This window comes from Theropithecus gelada, chromosome 12, assembly GCF_003255815.1.
Source record: "Theropithecus gelada isolate Dixy chromosome 12, Tgel_1.0, whole genome shotgun sequence".
In the NCBI taxonomy this organism is placed as follows: Eukaryota; Metazoa; Chordata; class Mammalia; order Primates; family Cercopithecidae; genus Theropithecus; species Theropithecus gelada.
The window spans coordinates 79,658,361-79,682,790 of record NC_037680.1 but is presented as its reverse complement, the minus strand read 5'-3'; the positions used below and the strand labels follow the sequence as shown (position 1 = coordinate 79,682,790).

General features: G+C 37.8%; 1 protein-coding gene across 3 annotated transcripts in view; it reads right to left on the bottom strand.

Annotated features, from left to right (window-relative positions):
* CARF (calcium responsive transcription factor) overlaps positions 1 to 24,430 on the bottom strand; it is an 84,341-nt gene that overhangs the window by 16,524 nt on the left and 43,387 nt on the right. For 2 of the 3 annotated variants that reach the window (XM_025405277.1, XM_025405278.1), the window contains 5 exons: positions 16,500 to 16,620; positions 14,997 to 15,126; positions 13,358 to 13,442; positions 7,117 to 7,306; positions 1,420 to 1,540 (listed from right to left, as the gene is read on the bottom strand). In XM_025405277.1, the coding sequence (XP_025261062.1) occupies positions 1,420 to 1,540; positions 7,117 to 7,306; positions 13,358 to 13,442; positions 14,997 to 15,126; positions 16,500 to 16,620 (647 nt within the window). Of the gene's footprint in view, positions 1 to 1,419; positions 1,541 to 7,116; positions 7,307 to 13,357; positions 13,443 to 14,996; positions 15,127 to 16,499; positions 16,621 to 19,657; positions 19,676 to 24,430 lie in introns of those variants that run through there. The other variant, XM_025405279.1, reaches the window with a different exon arrangement.

The window sequence follows — 24,430 nt, the reverse complement described above, 5'->3', positions numbered from 1 at the left end:
ACAGTCAGGTTTAAATATTCCCTAAAGTTAATATTATAGGATTAAATATGAAAAGCCTTGTAAATGGGCTTTAAAAACTTCTTGAGAATGCTAAGGTATTTATTTTATTTTATTTTATTTTTTTTGAGATGGAGTCTTGCTCTGTTGCCCAGGCTGGAGTGCAGTGGCACAGTCTCAAGCTCACAGCAACCTCCGTTTCCTGGATTCAACCAATTCTCCTGCCTCAGCCTCCCGAGTAGCTGGGATTACAGGGGCCCACCTAATTTTTTATATTTTTAGTACAGATGGGGTTTCACCAGTTGGCCAGGTTTGTCTCAAACTCCTAACCTCATGATCCACCCGCCTTGGCCTCCTAAAGTGCTCGGATTACAGGTGTGAGCCACCGTGCTCGGCCAAGAATGCTGAGGTATTAATAACATGAGATGTGATACTAAAAGAGTTTCAAAGATCAACTAAGTCCAACCACTACATATTATCTTTTAAATTTTTTATTTTACCGAATAGTTTAAAACACTTTTAATATATTTAAAAAGTCTTAAAATACTTTCAATGTCTAAAAAATTTACATTCATAAAGGACATTGTGAAATCTTTCATTGGTTCACATTTTTCATTCTTACCCAGAGCAATGACTACTCTGTAGTCCTAATCTATCTAGAACTTACAACGTTGGTAAATTGATAAAATCGCTCTAAAAAGTAACTTTGCAATATTTGTCAACATTTTTAAAAGATACAGCCTTTGCCCTAGCAATTTCATTTCTAGGAATTTTTCCTACTGAAACACTTGTAGGAGTGCACAAATATGTACAATGTTAATAATTGTAGCTTTGTATAACACTAATAAGGAATACCTTTCACAGCTTACATGAATTAAATAATTCATCCATAAATGGAATGGCTATTAAAAATAGTACTTTTATGTACATATATGTAATATATATGTAAGTACATATATATGGAGTCAGCTTTGAGATACACTGAGAACGAAAAAAAGGAAAGTTTATGTCATTACATTAACACTAGTATGTAGCATATCTCTGCAGTATATAACCACAATAGGCATTCAGATTGAGAATAAATCTATGTGAATTCATATCAAGAAAAAAGGTACACTACTATCTAAGTTTAAGGAAAGAAAATATTAGTGAGCTTTACTGAGATTTTCAACAACATTTATAGGGGTAGAGAAGGAGATCTCTGTTTCTGCCTTTATATGCATCCATATACACAGAATATCTTTGGAAGATGACTCAAAACTAGTAAGAGTTGTTGCTTTAAAGACAGAACAAACGTGCGTAAGAGAAAACTTAGAATTCACTGTATACTTTTCAGTACTGTATACACCTAATAAAATATGTGTATTAGCTATTCAAAAATAAGTTCTTAATAAAAAACAAATAAAAGAAAATAAAGCTTACCGAGCTGGACAAGTGGCTTTGTAGAGCTGACAAGACCTGCTTTCCTGCTCACTGACTTTTTTTAACTGGAAACCTTTTCTTCTTGGCCCATACTGACACTCCATTACCACAGCTCTACTCCCTGTGGGCCAAAACCAACTATTGATATTAATTCAAGCGTCCATCTATTCTAGACACTAGATTAAAAGTAACTTGGTGGTGGCAATGTCAAAATCTTTCAAGTATACAGCTTTAAGGAAAGAAAACATTAATAAGTCTAAGATATACAAACATATAAATTTAAAAGTTTATTTTAAAATTTACCAAAGGTACCATAATTATGGTAAGAAAATTAGTGAATATCACATTTACTGAATGTCTACTGGCATACAATTTTTTTTTTTTTTTGAGACGGACTCTCACTCTGTCGCCCAGGCTGGAGTGCAGTGGCGTGATCTTGGCTCACTGCAACCTCCACCTCCTGGGTTCAAGCAATTCTCCTGCCTCAGCCTCCTGAGTAGCTGGGACTATAGGTGTGTGCCACCATGCCAGGCTAATTTTTGTATTTTTAGTAGAGACAGAGTTTTGCCATGTTGTCCAGGCTGGTTTTGAACCCCTAACCTCAAGGGATCCACCTGCCTTTGAACTCCTAACCTTAAGTGATCCGCCTGCCTTGGCCTCCCAAAGGGCTGCGATTAGAGGCATGAGCCACTGTGCCCCACCTGACATATGGCTTTTATACCACTTTATAAATAGTGAGCAAATGTTACATTTGGTTAATAAATATTAGTATCATTTATATTTTTATTTCCTTTTATAATTATTTTCTTATTTTTATTTGGGCTGTTAATACAGCAGCCAGCCCTAAGATGGCCCCCAGTAATCCATGCCTTCTAGTATTCATGCCCTTGAGTAACCCCCTCCCCTTGAACATGGGCTAGACTTATTATGTTTAATAAATATGGCAAAAATGATAGGAAGTTATTTTTGATATTAGGTTATAAAAAGACTGTAACTTCCATTTGGCTACTCTCTCTTACTCTTGCTTGAATTGCTCTCTCTGGATGTAATCAGCTGCCATGTGGTAAGGGAGCTCTGTGGAAAGGCCCACATGGCAAGGAGTAAGGCCTGCTGACAGCCACAAGAGTGAATCTGAAAGTAGACCCTCCCTCAGTCAAGTCATGAGATGACTGCAGCTGAACCACTTTGCTGAGTCACTCTTGGATTCCTGACTCACAGAAACTGTGAGATAATTAACATTTGTTGTTTTCAGCCACTAAGTTTGGTATAATTTGTTACACAGCAATAGATAATACAAATAAGTAGATGTGAAAATTATATAACTTGATTTTAAGCTGAGTATCTTACACTACTGTAGGATACAGCAAACTTTTAAAATATAAAATAAAAACACCAGTTACTAACAAAAATGTTGATAAAACTGACACTAAAATATAAAAACTTGTTTAGAAGATACCATAAGTAAATATAAAAGTAATAGTGTGAGAAATAGCATTTTATAACATATATAACATAGTAATTCTCCATGTAGAATTACTATGTAAACTACAAACAATCATAAATAATTAATAAACAACCACTCAGAAAAATGGGCAAAGGCTATGAATAGCCAAGTCAGAAAGAAAAAAAAGGTAGTAAATGAACAAAGAAAAAGATGTTCAACTTTACAGGTAAACAGGGAAATGCAAATTAAAACAATAGTAAAATACTATCTCATACTCCTTGGATTGGCAAAAATAAAAACATTTGACAATACTCTAAAACAACTGAATCCACCGATCAATCTGAACACCACAAACAGAGACACACACAGATGGCAATAAGTACACAGCACGGGAGGAGGTATTCTTGCAAAAATCAAATCTGCATTTAATCAAGGCTCTAGACCTGTTTACAGAAAACAGAAGAGATAAAGAACAAAAACTACATCACACAGATGGAATAAGCAAAACCCAGAATATGGCAAATATTACAGAACAAACTACCTAGAAGAGGAGAGAAATCTTCAAATTAAAAGAAGTTTAAGAGATTTATTAACTAAATGCAGTCTGTAGATGCTGTTTGGATTTGAATTTCAACAACCTTTAAGGGGGGGAAAAACCTGTGAGATAAGTGGGAAAATGTAAACACTGAACATTTTATAACATTAAAAAGTTACTATGAATTTTCTTAAGTGTGATAATGGGATTGATATATATATATATGTGTGTGTGTGTATATATATACACACATATATGTATAGACATATGTAAGGAGTCCTTATCTTTTAGAGACATATGCTTTACTATACACCATATATTTTAGTAATTACAGAAGGAATGATATATCTGAAATGTGCTACAAAACCATCTAGGGAATGAGGAATTGTAAGGGGTATGACACAAGATTGACCATACACTGACAGTCGTTGAAGCTGGAAGACAGACACTGGAGTCACGGGGTTTCTTATATTATTATCTCTACTTTGATTCACATGTAAAAATTTCCATAATTTAAAGGTTTTTTAAGGCTGGGCAGTGGCTCACGCCTGTAATACCGGCACTTTGGGAGGCTGAGGTGGGCAGATTGCTTGAGTTTAGGAGTTTGAGACCAGCCTAGGCAACATGGCAAAACCTCATCTCCACAAAAAAAAATGCAAAAATTAGCTGAGCATAGTGGCATATGCCTGTAGTCCCAGCTACTCAGGAGGCTGAGGCAGGAGGATCTCTTGAGCCAAGGAGATTGAGATTGCAGTGAGCTGAGATCACACCACTGTACTCCAGCCTGGGTGACAGAGTGAGACCCTGTCTCAAAAAAAAAAAAAAAAAAAAAAAAAAAAAAAAAAATTTTTAAACACCTGGCAAAGCTAAGTCATGAAGTAAATATGGAGAAATGAAATTTTCACACAACTGCTGACAGGAGTGAAAATTGGCACAAGTTGTCAAACCCTTATGTACAAATCTGAAATCCAAAAAGCTCAGCAAACAGTTTTTTCAGGACTCACTTGGCTGCAAAACCAGGCCTGAGCTGTGTGAGGTTATTTATAGTCTTTATTTGTTTCTCTTGGTATGACTATGTAATAAAGAATTAGTGTTTGATTATGTGGTATTGGCTATAGCAGGGGTCTCTAACCTCCAGACTATGGACCACTATCAGTCTGTAGCCTGTTAGGAACCAGGCCGCACAGCAGGAGGTGAGCAGTGGGCAAGCCAGCAACGCTTCACCTGTATATACAGCCACTCCCCATCACTTGCATTACCTCCTGAGCCCTGCCTCCTGTCAGATCAGTGGCAGCATTAGATTCTCATAGAAGCACAAACCCTGTTAGGAACTGCACATGCAAGGGATCTAGGTTGCAGGCTCCCTATGAGAATCTAATGCCTGATGATCTGTCACTGCCTTCCATCACCTCCAGCTGGGACCTGCTAGTTGCAGGAAGACAAGCTCAGGGGTCCCACTGACTCTACATTCTGGTGAGTTGTGTAATTGTTTCATTACATATTACAATGTAGTAATAGAAATAAAGTGCACAATAAATGTAATGTGCTTGAGTCATCCCGAAACCATCCCCCATCCCCCATCCTGGTCCGTGGAAAAACTGTCTTCCACAAAACCAGTCCCTGGTGCCAAAAAGATTGGGGACTGCTGGTCTATAGAATACCTGCTAGGAGTATTCCATAATGTTACCACATTACATTAAAAAAATTCAGAATTCTGAAATATATGTGGTCCAAAAAATTTCAAAAGGATTCTGGATCTGTACAATCACTTTTGAGAGCAATTTTAAGATAATCTTGTAAAGATGAAATGGGCATAATTCACACCCATAATTCACAATTGTAATTCTAGAAAAACTAATTACAGCTTTTTCATTAGAGTATATATAGTGTGGAGGTTTCACTACAGCATTCTTCATAATAATGAAAAGTTGGAAACAACCTAAATGATGATCAATAGAAAATTACTGGTTTGGTCATATGCTGGAATATTATACAATGATTAAATTGGATTAACTAGGATTTATAAATATCAATACCAATAGATGTAAAAAAAAAAAAAAGGGTGAGTGAAAAAATTTGCAAAACAATATCTATACTTTACTATTTACACATTTTAAAAAAATCGAAAACAATAAAATATATATATATATATATATATATTTTTTTTTTTTTTTTGAGACAGAGTTTTGCTCTGTAGCCCGGGCTGGAGTGCAGTGGCTGGATCTCAGCTCACTGCAAGCTCCGCCTCCCGGGTTCCCGCCATTCTCCTGCCTCAGCCTCCGGAGTAGCTGGGACTACAGGCGCCCGCCACCTCGCCCAGCTAGTTTTTTGTATTTTTAGTAGAGACGGGGTTTCACCGTGTTAGCCAGGATGGTCTCGATCTCCTGACCTCGTGATCCACCCGTCTCGGCCTCCCAAAGTGCTGGGATTACAGGCTTGAGCCACCGCGCCCGGCCTAAAATATATTATTGTAGATACAATATGTAAGGTAAAGTATAAAAATATAGACTAGAATGATACACATGAAATTCATGTAGTAGTTACCTATGGAGGGTTAAGGAGATTAGATCTAGGATGGGAAAAAGGAAGGCTACAGGATTTCAAGTTCATTTTATTATTTGTTAGTTTTTTTTTTTTTTTTTTTAAAGACAGGGTCTTACTTTGCCACACAGGCTGGAGTGCAGTGGCATGATCATGGTTCACTGCAGCCTCGACTTCCAAGGGTCAAGTGATCCTTCTACCTCAGCTTCCCAAATAGCTGGGACTACAGGCCCATGCCACCATGTCCAGGTAATTTATTATTTTTTTGTAAAGATGAGGTCTCTCTGTTTTGCCCAGGGATTCTCTCAAACTCGTGGGCTCAAGCAATCCTCTTGCTTTGGCCTCCCAAAGTGCTGGGACTATAGGCATGAGCCACCACATTTAAAATAAATAAATAAATAAATATATAAATAAACAAATAACCCAGCTCATTTATTTTTAATGTTGCATTTCTTTTATAGACTACTGATGAAACTCAGGCAGAAGTGGTTACATTTATCTCATCTTCTCTTAAGTATTTCTCATTAACCTCAGAGGTCCAGGATGAAACTGCAACTCTTTCAGCTAAATTACTGCCCTCATAGTCCTAAAATAAATTGCTTAGTTTTAGATTCTTTGGGGCTTTAACTAGTCTAAGAGATTTGCTTGAAACTACTCCCTTAGTAAACAACTAACCCAGTCTCTGAGAATACTGTATATAACATACCTAATGCTTGAGAACTTTAGTATCAGAATTCTATAACTCCAGATTGTATACAAATTCTATACAGTAGCTCCAGAGTTACAAGCTACATAAAATACACACAAATTTCCCCCACAAAACAAATTAAGAGAGAAGGCTAAAATATTTAATCTGAAGGGGAAAAACACAGCTGATGTATATATTTAAAATAAAATTGCTCTTTTAATATTTTATTAAACATGTTAACTGAAACTTTGATATTTTATTTTTCAGTATAATACATGAAAGAAGTCTTACTCATTCTGATATATTAAAATGCAATCTTATAAGGTAATTGATTATATTTACTATAAGTTTTTTCAATTTAATATGCATTTCAATTAGCATTCAATTGTCAGCTACCATAATAAAATTGTATCACCTTAGGAAAATCACATTTTCACAACAGACTACGGCTGCTGCTGAACCTTTTAAAATAAGTCTTTAAAAAAGTACCTGCATTAACAAATGGGATTCCATCATACGGAACATACTGGGATTTCCACATCAAGCGTGTAGCAGGCTTGGCTGGGCTTGGAGACTGACGGGTCCCCCAAACACTCTGTGTTTGCTGCTTGTGAAATGTTAGGACACTTTCTAATTCAGTCTCACTTACACAGTAGCCACGGTATGAATCTCCAATTTTCTGCATGTGGTAGAAATTAAACAAAATTACTAGCAAATACACTTCATTGCATAATAAATATAATGAGATGGTTGTCCAAAATGGAAGACTCATCGCCTTGCACAAGAGAATGTCACTTGTGCCCTCAGATTAATGGTCTATTACAAACAGTGGGTCTGATTTGAGTTCAACCAGTATCATCAAATGGGTATTTTGCAGGTGTTTGTTACGGAATATAATGCCAAACTCATTTGCCATACTATCTTTATCAACGTCTTGTTTGAGACAAAGAATATTTAGAAAAGATAACTTGCAAGAACATATAATGTATATCCATTCTTTCAGATATTTAAAACTCTATCCTGGATCAATCCAGATCAGCATAAAACTAGCCACAAAGTACTCATTCCCTGTGGGGCCTCCTTTACTGAAACTGATTTTTTTTGGTGGAGTGGGGTGGGGAGGAGAAAGGAAAGGGGAGGGAGGGAAGGAGGGAAAGAGGGAAGGAGGGCAGGCGGGAATGCCTGAGATTAATTTTGATAGGATGCCATGCATCTATTAGAAATCCAATGAAAATTGTGAGTGATTGATAAAAGGCTGTAGAAGAATTTGCTCAATATATCAACATTCTTTTTATGAAGATCCCTCTCTGAGGCCGGGCACGGTGGCTCACGCCTGTAATCCCAGCACTTTGGGAGGCGAAGGCGGGCAGATCACCTGAGGTCAAGAGTTCGAAACCATCCTGGCCAATATGGTGAAACCCCATCAGTACGAAAAATACAAAAATTAGTTGGGCGTGGTGGCGCTTGCCTGTAATTCCAGCTACCTGGGAGGCTGAGGCATGAGAATCCCTTGAACCTGCGAGATGGAGTTTGCAGTGAGTTGAGATTGTGCCACTGCACTCCAGCCTGGGCAATAGAGTAAGACTCTATTTTTTAAAAAAAGAAGATCCGGCTGGGCGCAGTGGCTCACGCCTGTAATCCCAACACTTTGGGAGGCTGAGGCAGGTGGATCACGAGGTCAGGAGATTGAGACCATCCTGGCTAACACGGTGAAACCCCGTCTCTACTAAAAATACAAAAAATTAGCTGGACGTGGTGGCGGGTGCCTGTAGTCCCAGCTACTCAGGAGGCTGAGGTAGGAAAATCGCTTGAACCCAGGAGGTGGAGGTTGCAGTGAGCGGAGTCCGCGCCACTGCACTCCAGCCTGGGCAACAGAGCAAGATTCCGTCTCAAATAAAATAAAATAAAATAAAATAAAAGTAAAATAAAATAATAAAAAAAGAAGATCCTCCTCTGAGAGAAATTTCTGTTTGGTCTTAGTACCAAAAATAGTTAATGGTTTGCTTTTATCTTATGGAAATTAGCATAATTTTTAAATCTGAAAGACACAGAATTTAGTAACTAAGTTTCCCCTTTTGAAAAGCATATATCGGCTGGGCGCGGTGGCTCAAGCCTGTAATCCCAGCACTTTGGGAGGCCGAGGTGGGTGGATCACGAGGTCAGGAGATCGAGACCATCCTGGCTAACACGGTGAAACCCCGTCTCTACTAAAAATGCAAAAAACTAGCCGGGCGTGGTGGCGGGTGCCTGTAGTCCCAGCTTCTCGGAGGCTGAGGCGGGAGAATGGCGTGAACCCGGGAGGTGGAGCTTGCAGTGAGCCGAGATCGGGCCACTGCACTCCAGCCTGGGCCACACAGCGAGACTCCATCTCAAAAAAAAAAAAAAAAAAAGAAAAAAAAAGAAAAGCATATATCTTGATTATAGACAAGTATATGTATACACACAAACACACACAGTTGGTTAAGACATGTATTTTCTTACTTCCATTTTATGTTCCCATCCTTGTCTGTCTTTACTGTTTAGTTTCCACTTTTAATTTCTACCTTGCTAATATATTTTACATATATTTTGTAAGCGCTCTTAAATTTTTTCTAAAACAAGGAAAAGTATAAATAAATAATGTAAATAAATTTATATTATCTATATATAACCATTTGAGTATCCCTGTACTAGAGGAGAAACTTTTTCTTTTCTTTTTTTGTTTTTGCTTTTGTTTTTGAGATGGAGTTTCACTCTTGTTGCCCAGGTTGGAGTGCAATGGTGCTATCTCAGCTCACTACAACCTCCATCTCCTGGGTTCAGATGATTCTCTTGCCTCAGCCTTCCAAGTAGATGGGATTACAGGCGTGCACCACCATGCCTATTTTTAGTAGAGACGAGGTTTCGCCATGTTGACCAGGCTGGTCTCGAACTCCTGATCTCAGGTGATCTGCCTGCCTTGGCCTCCCAAAGTGATGGGATTATAGGCATGAGCCACTGCACCCAGCTGAGGAGAAACTTTTTTTTCTATATCAACAGAAAAAATACGTTAACTGTGATCTCTTACAATGAAATGTAGAGACCTAGAATTAACTCCACGTATGTTTCCCCCTTAGAGGAAACAAGAACAGAGATGTGGGCAGAGAGGAAGAATACATTTAACAAATAGAAAGGTATCAAAATACCGTTGTGGCTGTACTTTTGGTTATAATAGTTAAGAGATAATCTGATGCCAAACAATACATTATCTGCAATTTCCTCTAAAATAATCAAAATGCTTATGTTTATAATTTTTCTGCTAACCTAGACAACTCTTTATCAAAACTCACCACAAATAAATGAATATAAATTTTAGTTATAATACTATAATTTATTTATAAATAAAATTAGAATATATGTCAATAAAGAAAAAATCAGCATAATATAATCAGAATTATATATACTTACACATAGGCTTACGGATACAATTTTAATACAGTATTGAAATTTGTCCAGTTAATACACTTTAGTCAAATCTGAAAAAAATGCCTACAGTAAAACATCATTAAATGAGAAATTCAAAAAATAAAAGACTACTAAACAATATTTTGAACCAAAATGCAGAAAATATTTCCTCAGCCATTAACACACAAAAAAAAAAAAATTTTTTTTTTTTTTTTGAGACGGAGTCTCCCTCTGTCACCAGGCTGGAGTGCAGTGGTATCATCTCAGCTCACTGCAACCTCTGCCTCCTGGGTTCAAGCAATTCTCCTGCCTCAGCCTCCCAAGTAGCTGGGACTACAGGCGCATGCCACCATGCCAGACTAATTTTTGTATTTTCAGTAGAGACGGGGTTTCACCATGTTGGCCAGGATGGTCTCAATCTCCTGACCTTGTGATCCACCCACCTCAACCCCCTAAAGTGCTGGGATTACAGACATGAGCCACCGTACCTGGCCAACTCAAAATTGTTTTTATCACTGATGTAGCTTGGGAGAGGAAAAAGAGTCCCTCACTGGGAAAGAAGTGGTTCATCTTGGACAACCATACTCAAGTCTGTTGGACAGTAGTATTCAATTTCTTACAAGATACACTATGATTTTAGGTAAGCCACACAATGCACTATAGTTGTAACACAAGGTGATTTGGTTGCATGATTGTATTAACAAATGCTCTAATATCCATAGCATTCCATGAGGCTTATAATAATGATTTTTAAAACCCTCATCAAACAATCACAACAGTAACCTTAGGAAACCACTGAAAAACTATGACTAACAAAAGGTAGGGGGAGAAAAACCTAAACACACACACACACACACACACATATATATGTATATACATACACGCACTCTACTTAGAAAAGCAACAACGATAATGTCCTAACAAATGTAATACATATAGCACAAGGTTTTTCATAAGAAATTTTCTCAAAACATTAAAATACAAAGAATATTTTCCTTTCCCACATTTTAAGATTTGTTTAAAACAATGAAGCATTCTGATAGTTAAATATTCATTACCATCTATGGTTTGTATATAGAGTAGGCATGGTCCCTTTCCTCAAAAAGTGTGAATGTTACGTAACAGTGAACAATCCAAGCTAGTAAATAATTTTATTTTTAAATTGTTTTTTTTTTGAGATGGAGTCTCACTCTGTCATGGAGGCTGGAATGCAGTGGTGTGATGTTGGCTCACTGCAACCTCTGTCTCCTAAATTCAAGTGATTCTCCTGCCCACCACCACGCCCGGCCAATTTTTGTATTTTTAGCAGAGATGGAGTTTTGTCACATTGGCCAGGTTGCTCTCGAACTCCTGACTTCAAGTGATCCGCCTGCCTTGGCTTCCCAAAGTGCTAGAATTACAGAAGTGAGCCACGGCGCCCGGCCTAAGCTAGTAAATAATTAAGAATGACAATTAATACTAAAGAATTTAAAGAGAGAAATAGGTAAAGGCTAAAATAATCATTAGATAATTTATACAAAAGATATGTAGGACTTGCACTGGGATTTGAAGAATAGTTAGAAATGGTAAGTAGAAGAAAAAAGTAACATATACGAAAAGGAAATACAAATGGGTAAAGGGAGAGCTAAAAAAAAATTCTGGAGTATCTGTCGAAAGTAGGAAGACTAGGCTAACAAGGATGAAGATGAGTTTGAGAAAAGTAGGAAATAAAGTAGGACAAGGTAGGATGATACCAGATTATGAAAGGCCTTTGAAACTAGCTACAGTGGCTAAATAATGTGGAAAAAATAACACAACTTAATTGGGCACTGAGAAAAGACAATTAAAACAATCTTCAAATACAAGTAGCCTTAGAAAAATATACATTAGGGACCAGAAATGAGAGAGTCAAAGATGTTAGGGGGCAGGCTATTCCTGTAATCAAGCACAAGAGAACAAAGGCCTATTGAAAAATGGGCCAAAAAGAAAAAGATACTTTAAACGAAAAACTAAAAGAATCTGGTGACTACTTCAGGGTGCAGTGGCTCACACCTGTAATCCCAGCACTTTGGGAGGCTGAGGCAGGAGGATCACCTGAGGTCGGGAGTTCGAGACCAGCCTGGCAAACATAGCAAAACTCCGTCTCTACTAAAAATACAAAAATTAGCTGAGCATGGTGGCACATGCAAATAGTCCCAGCTACTCAAGAGGCTGAGGCAGGAGAATTGCTTGAACCTGGGAGGCGGAGGTTGCAGTGACCTGAGACAGTGCCACTGCACTCCAGCCTACATGACAGAGTGAGACTCCGTCTCAAAAAAAAAGAATCTGGTGACTACCAAATGTGGGAAAGGAAGAAATTAGTACAAAACTTTATGCCCGGGTATCTAAGGAAATGGTATTTGTCATTACACAGACATGGAATTTTGGAAGTGGAGCCAGTTGTGGCATGGTAGATGATTTCAGTATGGGATATGGTGAATTTGAGGTGAAATTCAAATAAACCTTCAAGCAAGTAGCCAGATATCTGGGACAAGAGGAAGGCAGAATTCAAAATCTGGCCTGGTACAGTGGTTCACACCTGTAATCCCAGCACTTTGGGAGGCCGAGGTGGGTGGATCACCCCAGGAGTTTGAGACCAGTCTGGCCAACATAGTGAAATCCCATCTCCGCTAAAAATACAAAAAATTAGCCAGGTGTGGTGGCACATGCCTGTAGTCCCAGCTGCTTGGGAGGCCGAGGCACAAAAATCGCTTGAACCCAGGAGGCAGAAGTTGCAGTGAGCTCAGATTGCACCACTATACTACAGCCTGGGGGACAGAGTGAGACTCCGTCTCAATAAATAAATAAATATAAAAACTGGTGATACGGACTTGGAAATCATTTTTATAGATATGAGTTGAAAGTCAACAAAGTAGGTAAGTGCTCCAAAAGACAAAATACAGAGAGAAAAAAGACAAAGTCAGAAAGTGAGCCTTAAAGAATTTTCTACTGATAATATGAAAAAAAAATAAGTGCAAGCAAAGAAAGAAAAGAAATGGTTGAAAAGTTAATAGTAGAGAAACATGATAGTGAAGTTTCATGGACGATGAGGGAAGAGAGTTGCAAGAGAAGAAATAATAGTGAAATGTAAACAGATTTATATAACCTCTGCTTTAACAAAGCTTAGAATCTCTAATAATTCAACAATACATGAAATCAGATTTAACAAAAACACAAACAAAATATTGTAAATATAGCCTATATTAGTTGTACTCAAAAGTGGCATTTGGGGATGACCTGTGGTTATAAGCAGGTAAGTAATTCTAGGTAATAATTATTTTTAACTCACCTCACAGCTCCTAAGACGGCAGGCCCATATAGGTGTGTTAGAAGAAAGTGGCTGAAGAGGTGCCAGAAGGGGTTCTTCCAGCATTCTGGGATAGGAGAGGAATATATATAAACATGCAGTTCAATGAACACACAAAATGCATTCAACTGCTTTATCCTCTTAGTATCAAAGACAAATATTGAGGTCATCAATAAGAAGTTTTAACAATAACTACAGATTGGTCTGATGGGTGCATTAGTTATTATTTTCTTTAACAATTACTATTTTATTAACTATTAAGTCAAAGACCTAAGTTTGTTCTTCCAGATACATGTAGTCCCAACAAATTCAAGTGTTTTATATATCTCTCCCAAAGCTTATTTTGTGCTCTTAATATATAACTGTTTTCATTATCAAAAAAAGGTTAAATTTGACTAGTTTAAAGTAACATTATGTGTCACTTCTTGGCCTTTTGGCTAAGATCAAGTGAAAAGTAACATTACTAAGTTCTAAGATTAAATGTCAAAAATAATATCTTAATTCAAAAACACTTTTATGGAACAATTAAAATAATATAAACAATACATAAGCCATGTACATATTTCCCTAAAATATCATAGTATTATTTTAAAACAAAAACAAAAACTGAAAAAAAGTTGGCAAAAAACATTTTAAACATTTTACCACAGAGGAATTCTATGCATAAAAATGTGATAAAACACCTTTAAAACTTTAGGAACCATAATGAATGTTTTTTTTCGTTTTTGTTTTTGTTTTCAAGACAGAGTTTCACTCTGTCACCCAGGCTGGAGTACAGTGGCGCAATCTCCGCTCACTGCAAGCTCCGCCTCCCAGGTTCACGCCATTCTCCTGCCTCAGCCTCCCAAGTAGCTGGGACTAAAGGCGCATGCCACCACGCCCAGTTAATTTTTTTTTTTTTTTTGTATTTTTAGTAGAGACAGGGTTTCACTGTGTTAGCCAGGATGGTCTCGATCTCCTGACCTCGTGATCTGCCCACCTTGGCCTCCCAAGGTGCTGGGATTACAGGCATAAGCCACCACATCTGGTCTTATTTTTTTTTTTTAAATGGAGTCTCGCTCTGTTGCCCAGGCTGGAGTGCAGTGGTATAATCTCAGCTCACTGCAACCTCCGCCTCCCGGGTTCAAGCAATTCTCTGCCTCAGCCTCCCAAGTAGCTGGAATTACAGGCGCCCACCACCACACCCAGCTAATTTTTGTATTTTTAGTAGAGACGGGTTTCATCATCTTGGCCAGGCTGGTCTTGAACTCCCAATCTCATGATTTACCTGCCTTGTCCTCCCAAAGTGTTGGGATTACAGGCGTGAACCACAGTGCCTAGCCATGAATGTTTCTTTATTCTAAAAAGTCTGTTAGTGTCAGACTAAATGAACTAATACAATTTTCATACTGTTTCAAAAGATAACAGATGTCACTGAGGAAAAGTAGCACTTTTGACATTTATAGCTTCCAAAGTAGCCTCCTTATGACCCAGATGCCTTAAAATAACTAAAGATATATTCAATGATAGTTCCTTCTATTTTCTGATTTTCTCTATAGTCAGCCAGCTTTAAATGTGTAATTTGTAAAAAAGATTTCCATGGTGATGTTAAAAGATGAGCTTCTCTTTCCCATGGACTTACCTGGTCACTGACTTTTTGGGCAATGTGAAGGACGTTTGAGGATGAAGAATGTAATTGCTGGTATTGTCTGCTAGAGTATCCACCCTTACAGTTGATAAGTTTCTGTCACTGGGTTTCTCTTCAGGGACATCTTAACAACAAAAACAAGAACAAAGTAACATCAATATCTTGAATAAGACCATAAGAATATACCTAACTAAAACTTACGCATTTGTAATAGGTAAAGAAAATTTACGCTTTATTGAGAATAAATGAATAATGCTTTATTGAGAATTTCTCTGATACCTGTTTACTTTAAATTATAATACTAACTACTGTAATTTTATAATTTTTAGAATTTATATTGAACAGCCAGGATATAAAAGTGGTAGAAATAATTGTATCTTAAGAGTTCTGCAATATATAGGAAAATGTAAAACTAATTTTGTCTATATACTGTGCTCATACTCATAATGTTTTCTGCAATCTTTGTTTTTCTCTTCATGTCCTAATGACTATTAACAAAGAATGATAACACTAAGGTGAAAATATCTGCCCTAAACCATTAGCTATGAAGCAGCAACAAAACAGTATAGCTATGAGGTTAGAAAAGAGATTCAAATTGAGGGAAAAGGGAGGAAAGCAAAAAAAAAAAAAAAAAAAAGAGAACTAATAGGCATATTATCAAACAGGTAAAGACTATATAAGGAGAAATAGGGAGCATGATTCTCTTTTCTGAATCTGAAGGGGCCAAGGAAAGAGGAAAAGAGCAAGAGGATAAAAAGGATAGTATAAAAAAAAAAAGTAATGAGTCACATGGCTAATAAAAATATTGATAAAGATATAAATGGCCAGCCACAGTGGCTTACATGTGTAATCCCAGCACTTTGGGAGGCGGAGGCGGGTGGATCACCCAAGGTCAGGAGTTCGAGACCAGTCTGGCCAACATGGTGAAGCCCCGGCTCTACTAAAAATATAAAAATTAGCCAGGCGCGGTTGCAGGCATCTGTAATCCCTGCTACTCAGGAGGCTGAGGCAGGAGAATTGCTTGAACCTGGGAGTCAGAGATTGCAGTGAGCTGAGATCATGCCACCACTGTACTCCAGCCTAGGGGATAGAGTGAGACTGTGCCTCCAAAAAAAAAAAAAAAAAAAAAGAAAGATATAAATAAAAACTTCTGAAGCTATTAGCATTATATTCTTGCTATTGTTGCTGTTATTATTACTGTTATAATTTAGAAGAATTTATTTTATGCTCACTGGTCATTTGGGAGGAAGCACGAGTCAACCGGCTTCATAGAATTCTTAAATCAAATAGCTAATCTAGACAGGAGTTGAAAAATGAACTTTAAATTTATTTGGGTGAAGAGCTGTTTTCTAATTATTTAATTCGTAATCTTTTACCTAAGGAGATCAATTTTAGCACTGATTTTCATAAGATGATTTTTCTAAAATATTTATGTTTTTAAAACACTCTCAAATCCCCTACATATCACCCTGAGGACTATATCCCATTGTTACTCACCCCGTGGACTATTCACATCCACAAGCTGCCCCTGAGGTATAATCACTTGTGCCATTGCTGTCTGGGTAGATGGAATTACACGAAGTACCTGTCCATTTTCTGTTGGGCTGGCAACAATCATCTTGGAAGCATTAAAAAAAAAAAAAAATCAAATGCATATGCCTAGACTGATTTAACAAAAATTATTAATTAAATAAATTATTAAACACATACCTAGCTCTATGGTGGATTCTATGATTTCCACCATTTTATAGATGAAAATATTGAGGCACATAAACATTTTCTTCCAAGGTCTCACAACTTATAAGTGGTGAAGCCAGGATTAAAAATAGGCAGTTTGACCCTAATCCTAGGGTCTTAATCACCAACAGTCTTAATCATTACCCATGGATGAAGTCTAATTACTTGGTAGTCTGAACAAGTCTGTCTGGATGTAATACATTTATCTTTTGCCACTTACTGTATTATTTATACATGTTTGACCTATTCGTGTGGCAATCATTTGTCTTATATTTAAAGTCATTTTCCTTAGTTTAAAAATGGTAACTTGTTGGTCGGGAGTGGTGGCTCATGCCTGTAATCCTAGCATTTTGGGAGGGAGGCCGAGGCAGGCAGATCACGAGGTCAGGAGTTCGAGACCAGCCTGATCAATGTGGTGAAACCTTGTCTCTACTAAAAATACAAAAATTAGCAGGGCGTGGTGGCACGCACCTGTAATCCCAGGTACTCAGGAGGCTGAGGCAGGAGAACCGCTTGAATCTGGGAGGCAGAGGTTGCAGTGAGCCGAGATCGCACCACTGTACTCCAGCCTGGGTGACAGAGCAAGACTGTCTCCAAAAAAAAGAAAAAAAAGGTAACTTGATAAATGTCTACTTAAATAGGATTTATTTTTGCATCTCAGCATTTATATATAGCCTCTATGGTTCATAAAGAACTATACTATGAAGTGCCTCAAAAGTCTGAAAACACAGGGAAAATAATATACTTACTGTACTTTTTTTCAGTTTAACAACTGAACCTACTCTATCAAATTTAGAGGAATATCAACTAAAAAGGCATATGAAGTTGAAAAAAAACTTTTAGACCTATCATTTGAAAGTATAGCTAATACAGTATTTGAAATTAAGTCTATCTGATGCTTCCAGACTTTTTTGGAAGTCTGGAAGCATCAGACTTCCATCAGCACCACATAAATTTTATTACTTAACATACTACTCTCCTATTAACACGGTTTTATTGTTTTATCCAAAGTCTGCTGTCTTCTTTATTGCAGGTAACAATCCTTAATCATTCCAACCCACTTTCCCAGACTCCTCTTTTGCTAGATAAAACATGAAAATATTGCTTATGCTTGATAGGGACTGCATTCCAGCTTCTAAGAGAGTTACTTGAGGCCAGACACAGTGGCTCATGCCTGTAATCCCAGTACTTTGGCAGGTCAAGGTGAGAGGATCACTTGAACCCTTTGGGCTACCTGTCTCTACAAAAAATTTTTAAAATTAGCTGAGTGCGATGGCATGTGCCTGTAGTACCAGCTACTCTGGGGGCTCAGGTGGGAGGATCACTTGAGGCTGGGAGGTCGAGGCTGCAGTGAGCCAGATCATGCTACTGTTCTCCAGCCTGGGTGACAGAGCAAAACCTTGCCTCAAAAAAAAAGGGCCATTTGAAAAAACGCAAATATAAATTTGAAAAAAAATTTTTAAAAAATTTAACGTTGGCCGGGCGTGGTGGCTCAAGCCTGTAATCCCAGCACTTTGGGAGGCCGAGACGGGCGGATCACGAGGTCAGGAGATCGAGACCATCCTGGCTAATGCAGTGAAACCCCGTCTCTACTAAAAATACAAAAAAACTAGCCAGGCGAGGTGGCGGGCACCTGTAGTCCCAGCTACTCGGGAGGGTGAGGCAGGAGAATAGCATAAACCCAGGAGGCGGAGCTTGCAGTGAGCTGAGATCCGGCCACTGCACTCCAGCCTGGGCAACAGAGCTAGACTCTGTCTCAAAAAAAAAAAAAAAAAAAAAAAAAAAATTTAATGTTGGGGGATAAAACTTCAACAAACTAGAATGCTTTAAATATTAATATAATCATAAATAGTTCCCAGAAATCAAGAATGGGAATTGTTTCCTTCCTTCCCCAGTGTTTAACAAGTTTCTTGAGATAAAAATATCCTGCCATAACTCTTATCACTTTAGCATGAAACAGCAACTGCAAACTCTGATGATAACTGTTTACACGTGCTCAGTGCATACAAAATGGCAGCACTTTGGATGTATTACCTCATTTAATCCTCATCATGTGTATATCAAGTATATACATTTTATAAATGAGGAAACTGTCACACAGAGGTTACAAAACTCATAGAAGGTTACACAGAGCTATTTAGTGGTAGGCTATAATTGAAACTCAAGCAATCTGACTCCTTTAAACTACCACTCGGTATTAGCTCCCAATATTTGACAATGCTACTTAATCTAAAAAAAGACAAAACCAAAACAATATAAAAAACCCTGCTGGACATTAAGAGGCAACAGTAATAATACTGTTTTAAATTCTTTACCCCTTATAATAAGATTAAATATCTGTGAAAAAAATATGTATATATATATTTTCTAACTTTTAGGATTGGGGGTATGAAAAATATTTTATTCATTCTTAGAAAATGAGTGCTGTGGTTATTTTTAAATCAAAATTAAACACAAATAAGTTTTTATAAGTTATTCAATCATATACAAGTTTCATAATTTAGACTGATCTGTGGAATATCCTCTTAATTTTGAAACTATGTTTCCCAAGCATAGTACAGTCTCATTTATTTTCTCGCTTCTTAGCTTAGTCCCCCTGGTACCTAAAAAAATATTTTCAGTTCATATAATCTGACAATGAAAATGTTAATGTTACTTTTCTTATTTAAAGAAAACCCAGCTAATTACCTTCAATCTTTGTTATGAAAGCAAACATGGTTTTGAAGAGTCATGTGCTACAACACATTCTATTTCAGGCAGACCATGAAAATTATCAGAAAACTTTAGCTGAGTGGTCTTTTACCTACTGGGCCCTTTGTGTACAATATTTCTAATAAATTCAAAAGACCAATTCAGCTTCACTCCAAAACATCTTCATCCATTGCAGATTCACCCACTACAGAATCTTTACTAGTAACTTTTATGTAGAAAGTCATAAGGGGCCAGGCTTGGTGGCTCACGCCTGTAATCCCAGCACTTTGGGAGGCCGAGGCGGATGGATCACCTGGGGTCAGGAGTTTGAGACTAGCCTGGCCAACATGGTGAAACCCTGTCTCTACTAAAAATACTACAATTAGCCGGGCGTGGTGGTAGGCACCTGCAATCCCAGCTACTCCGGAGGCTGAGGCAGGAGAATCGCTTGAACCCAGGAGGTGGGGGTTGTAGTGAGCTGAGATCGCACACCACTGCACTCCAGCCTGGACAACAGAGCGAGACTTTGTCTCAAAAAATAAATAAATAAATAAATAAATAATAAAAAGTCATATTGAAAAAAAAGGAAGGTATATTTCTTTAAAAAGCTCCATTTGGCTGACGGCAGTGGCATGTCCCTGTAGTTCTAGCTACTCTGGAGGCTAGATCATGCCACTGCACTTAAGCCTAGGTGACAGAGTGAGACATATCTCTTTTTTTTTTTTTTGAGATGGAGTCTTGCTCTGTTGCCCAGGCTGGAGTGCATGGAGTGCAGTGGCATGACCTCAGCTCACCACAACCTCCACCTCCCGGGTTCAAGCGATTCTCCTGCCTCAGCCTCCTGAGTAGCTGGGATTACAGGCTTGCACAACCACGCCTGGCTAATTTTTGTATTTTTAGTAGAGACAGGGTTTCACTATGTTGGCCAGTCTGGTCTCGGACTCCTGACCTCGTGATCCGCTCACCTCGGCCTCCCAAAGTGCTGGGATTACAAGCGTGAGCCATTGCGCTTGGCTGAGACATATCTCTTAAAAAATAAATTATTTAATTAAAATAAATTAAGAAAAACAAAATGCTTATCTAACAAACCCACAGCCAACATCACAGTAAATGGGCAAAAGCTGGAGGCATTCTCCTTGAAAACCAGCACAAGAAAAGGATGCCCTCTCTCACCACTCCTATTCAACATAGTATTGGAAGTCCTGGCCAAAGCAATCAGGCAAGAGAAAGAAATAAAGAACATCCAGATAGGAAGAGAGAAAGTCAGATTACCCTTGTTTGCAGATGACACGATCCTACATTTAGAAAACCCCATATTCTCAGTCCGAAAGCTCTTCCAGAGATAAACAACTTCAGCAAAGTTTCAGTATACAAAATCAATGTTCAAAAATCACTAGCATTCCAATATATCAACAACAACCGAGACAAGGGCCAAATTAGGAAGGCAATCCCATTCACAATTGCCAGAAAAAGAATAAAATACCTAGGGTTACAGGAAGGTGAAAGATCTCTACAATAAGAATTACAAAAGACTGCTCAAATAATCAGAGAAGATAAAAACAAATGGGAAAAAAAAATCCATGCTCATGGACAGAAAGAATCAATATCATTAAAATGGCCACACTGCACAAAGCAATTCACAGATTCAATGCTATTCCTATCAAACTGCCAATGGCATTCTTCACAGAACCAGAAAAAAACTATTTTAAAATTCATATGGAACCAAAAAAGAAAAAGCCCAAATAGCCAAGGCAATCCTAAGCAAAAAGTACAAAGCTGGAGGCATTATGTTACCTGACTTCAAACTATACAACAAGGCTACAGTAACCAAAACAGCATGGTACTGGTATGAAAACAGACACATAGACCAATGGAACAGAAGAGAGAGCCCAGAAACAACGTTGCACACCTGCAACCATTTGATCTTCAACAAAGCTGACAAAAACAAGCATTAGGGAAACAACTCACTGTTAAGTAAATGGTACCAGGATTACGGGTTAGCCACATGCAGACGACAGAAGTTGGACCCCTTCCTCACACCATATACAAAAAAAACCAACCAAACAAACAAAAGAAAAACTCAAGACGGACTAAAGATTTAAATATAAAACCCAAAACTATAAAAACCTGGAAGACAGCATAGGCAATACCATCCTGGACAAGGGAATGGGCAAAGATTTCATGACAAAGACACTAAAAGCAATTGCAACAAAAGCAAAAATTGGCAAATGGGATCTAAATAAACTTAAGAGCTTCTATACAACAAAAGAAACTATCAACAGAGTAAACAAACTGAAGAATGGGAGAAAAATATTTGCAAACTATGCATCTGACAAAGGTCTATTATCCAGCATCTAAATGGAACTTAAAACAAATTTACAAGAGAAAAACAACCCCATTGAAAAGTGGACAAAGGACAAGAACAGACACTTTTTTTTTTTTTAAGTTCTGGGATACATGTGCTGAACGTGCAAGTTTGTTACATAGGTATACATGTGCCATGGTGGTTTGCTGCCCCTATCAACTCATTATCTAGGTTTTAAGCCCTGCATGCATTAGGTATTTGTCCTACTGCTCTCCCTCCTCTCTTCCTCCACCCCCTCACAGGCCCTGGTGTGTGATGTTCTCCTCCCTGTTTCCATGTGTTCTCATTGTTCAAATCCCACTTATGAGTGAGAACATTAGGTGTTTGGTTTTCTGTTCCTGTGTTAGTTTGCTGAGGATGATGGTTCCCAACTTCACCCATGTCCCTGCAAAGGACATGAACTCATTCTATTTTATGGCTGCATAGTATTCCATGGTATATATGTGCCACATTTTCTTCATCCAGTCTATCATTGATGGGCATCTGGGTGGGTTCCAAGTCTTTGCTATTGTAAATAGTGCTACAATAAATGTATGTGTGCATATGTCTTTATAGCAGAATGATTTATAATCCTTTGGGTATACACCCACTCGTGAGATTGCTGGGTCAAATGGTATTTCTGGTTCTATATCCTTGAGGAATCATTGCACTGTCTTCCACAATAGTCGAATTAATTTACACTACCACCAACAGTGTAAAACCATTCCTATTTCTCCACAGCTGCGCCAGCATCGTTTCCAGACTTTCTAATAATCGCCATTCTAACTGGAGTGTGATGGTATCTCATTGTGGTTTTGATTTGCATTTCTCTAATGACCAACGATGATCAACTTTTTTTCTTACGTTTGTTGGCCACATAAATGTCTTCTTGGAAAGGTGTCTTTTCATATCCTTTGCCCATTTTTTAATGGATTTTCTTATAAATTTGTTTAACTTCCTTGTAGATTCTGGATATTAGACCTTTGTCAGATAGATAGCTTGCAAAAATGTTCTCCCATTCTGTAGGTTGCCTGTTCACTCTGATGATAGTTTCTTTTGCTGTGCAGAAGCTCTTTAGCTTAATTAGATCCCATTTGTCAATTTTGGCTTTTGTTGCAATTGCTTTTGATGTTTTAGTCATGAAGTCTTTGCCCATGTCTATGTCCTGAATGGCATGGCCTAGGTTTTCTTCTAGGGTTTTTATAGTTTCAGGTTTTACGTTTAAGTCTTTGATCCATCTTGAGTTAATTTTTGTATAAGGTGTAAGGAAGGGGTCCAGTTTCTGTTTTCTGCATACGGCTAGCCAGTTTTCCCAGCACTATTTATTAAATAGGGAATCCTTTCCCCATTGCTTGTTTTTGTCACGTTTATCGAAGATCAGATGGTTGTAGATGTGTGGTGTTATTTCTGAGGCCTCTGTTCTGTTCCACTGGTCTGTATATCTGTTTTGATACCACTACCATGCTGTTTTGGTTACTGTAGCCTTGTAGTATAGTTTGAAGTCAGGAAATGTGATGCCTCCAGCTTTGTTCTTTTTGCTTAGGATTGTCTTGGCTATACGGGCTTTTTTTTTGGTTCCATATGAAATTTAAAGTAGTTTTGTCTAGTTTGAACATAAACTTTTCAAAAAGAAGACATACATGCAGTCAACAAGCATATGAAGAAAAGCTCAATATCACTAATCATTAGAAAAATGCAAATCAAAACCACAATGAGATACTATCTCACACCAGTTAGAATGGCTATTATTAAAAAGTCAAACGATAACAGATGCTAGTGAGGTTGTGGAGAAAAGAGAACACTTATACACTGCTGGTGGGAGTGTAAATTTGTTCAACCATTGTAGAAAGCAGTATGGTGATTCCTCAAAGAGATAAAAACAGAACAACTATTCAACCCAGCAATCCTATTATCGGATATATACCCAGAGGAATATAAATCATTCTTCCATAAAGACACATGCATGTGAATGTTCATTAATGCCCTATTCACAATAGCAAACAAATGGAATCAACCTAAACGTCCAGCACTGACAGATTAGATAAAGAAAATGTGGTACATATACACCATGGAATACTACGCAGCCATAAAAAAGAACAAGATCATGTCTTTTGTGGGAACAGGTGGAGCTGGAGGCTACTTCCTTAGCAAACTAACACTGCAACAAAAAGCCAAATACTGCATATTCTCACTTACAAGTGGGGGCTAAATGATAAAAACTTATGAACACAAAGAAGGGAACAACAGACAATGGGATCTACTTCAGAGTGGAGGGTGGGAGGGAGAAGAGCTGAAAAAATAACTATTGGGTACTAGGCCTAATGCATGGGTGGATGAAATAACCTGTACAATCTGAGTTTACCTCCATAACAAACCTTTGCATGTACCCTTGAACCTAAAGTAAAAAAAAAACTAAAAAACCAAAACCAAAAACAAAAAAACACCAAATAGCTCCATTTGGTAGGAGATGTTGATAAAGGGGGATACTGTACCATGTGCAGGTACTGCAAGTGTATATATATATGAAAATCTGTGTACCCTCTGCTCACTTTGGTCATGAACCTAAAATTGCTCTAAAAAATACAGTCCACTGAAACAAATGAACCCAAAAGTTCCATTAAGTTTCCAGGAATATTCTCTCTCTGATCTTCAGTTC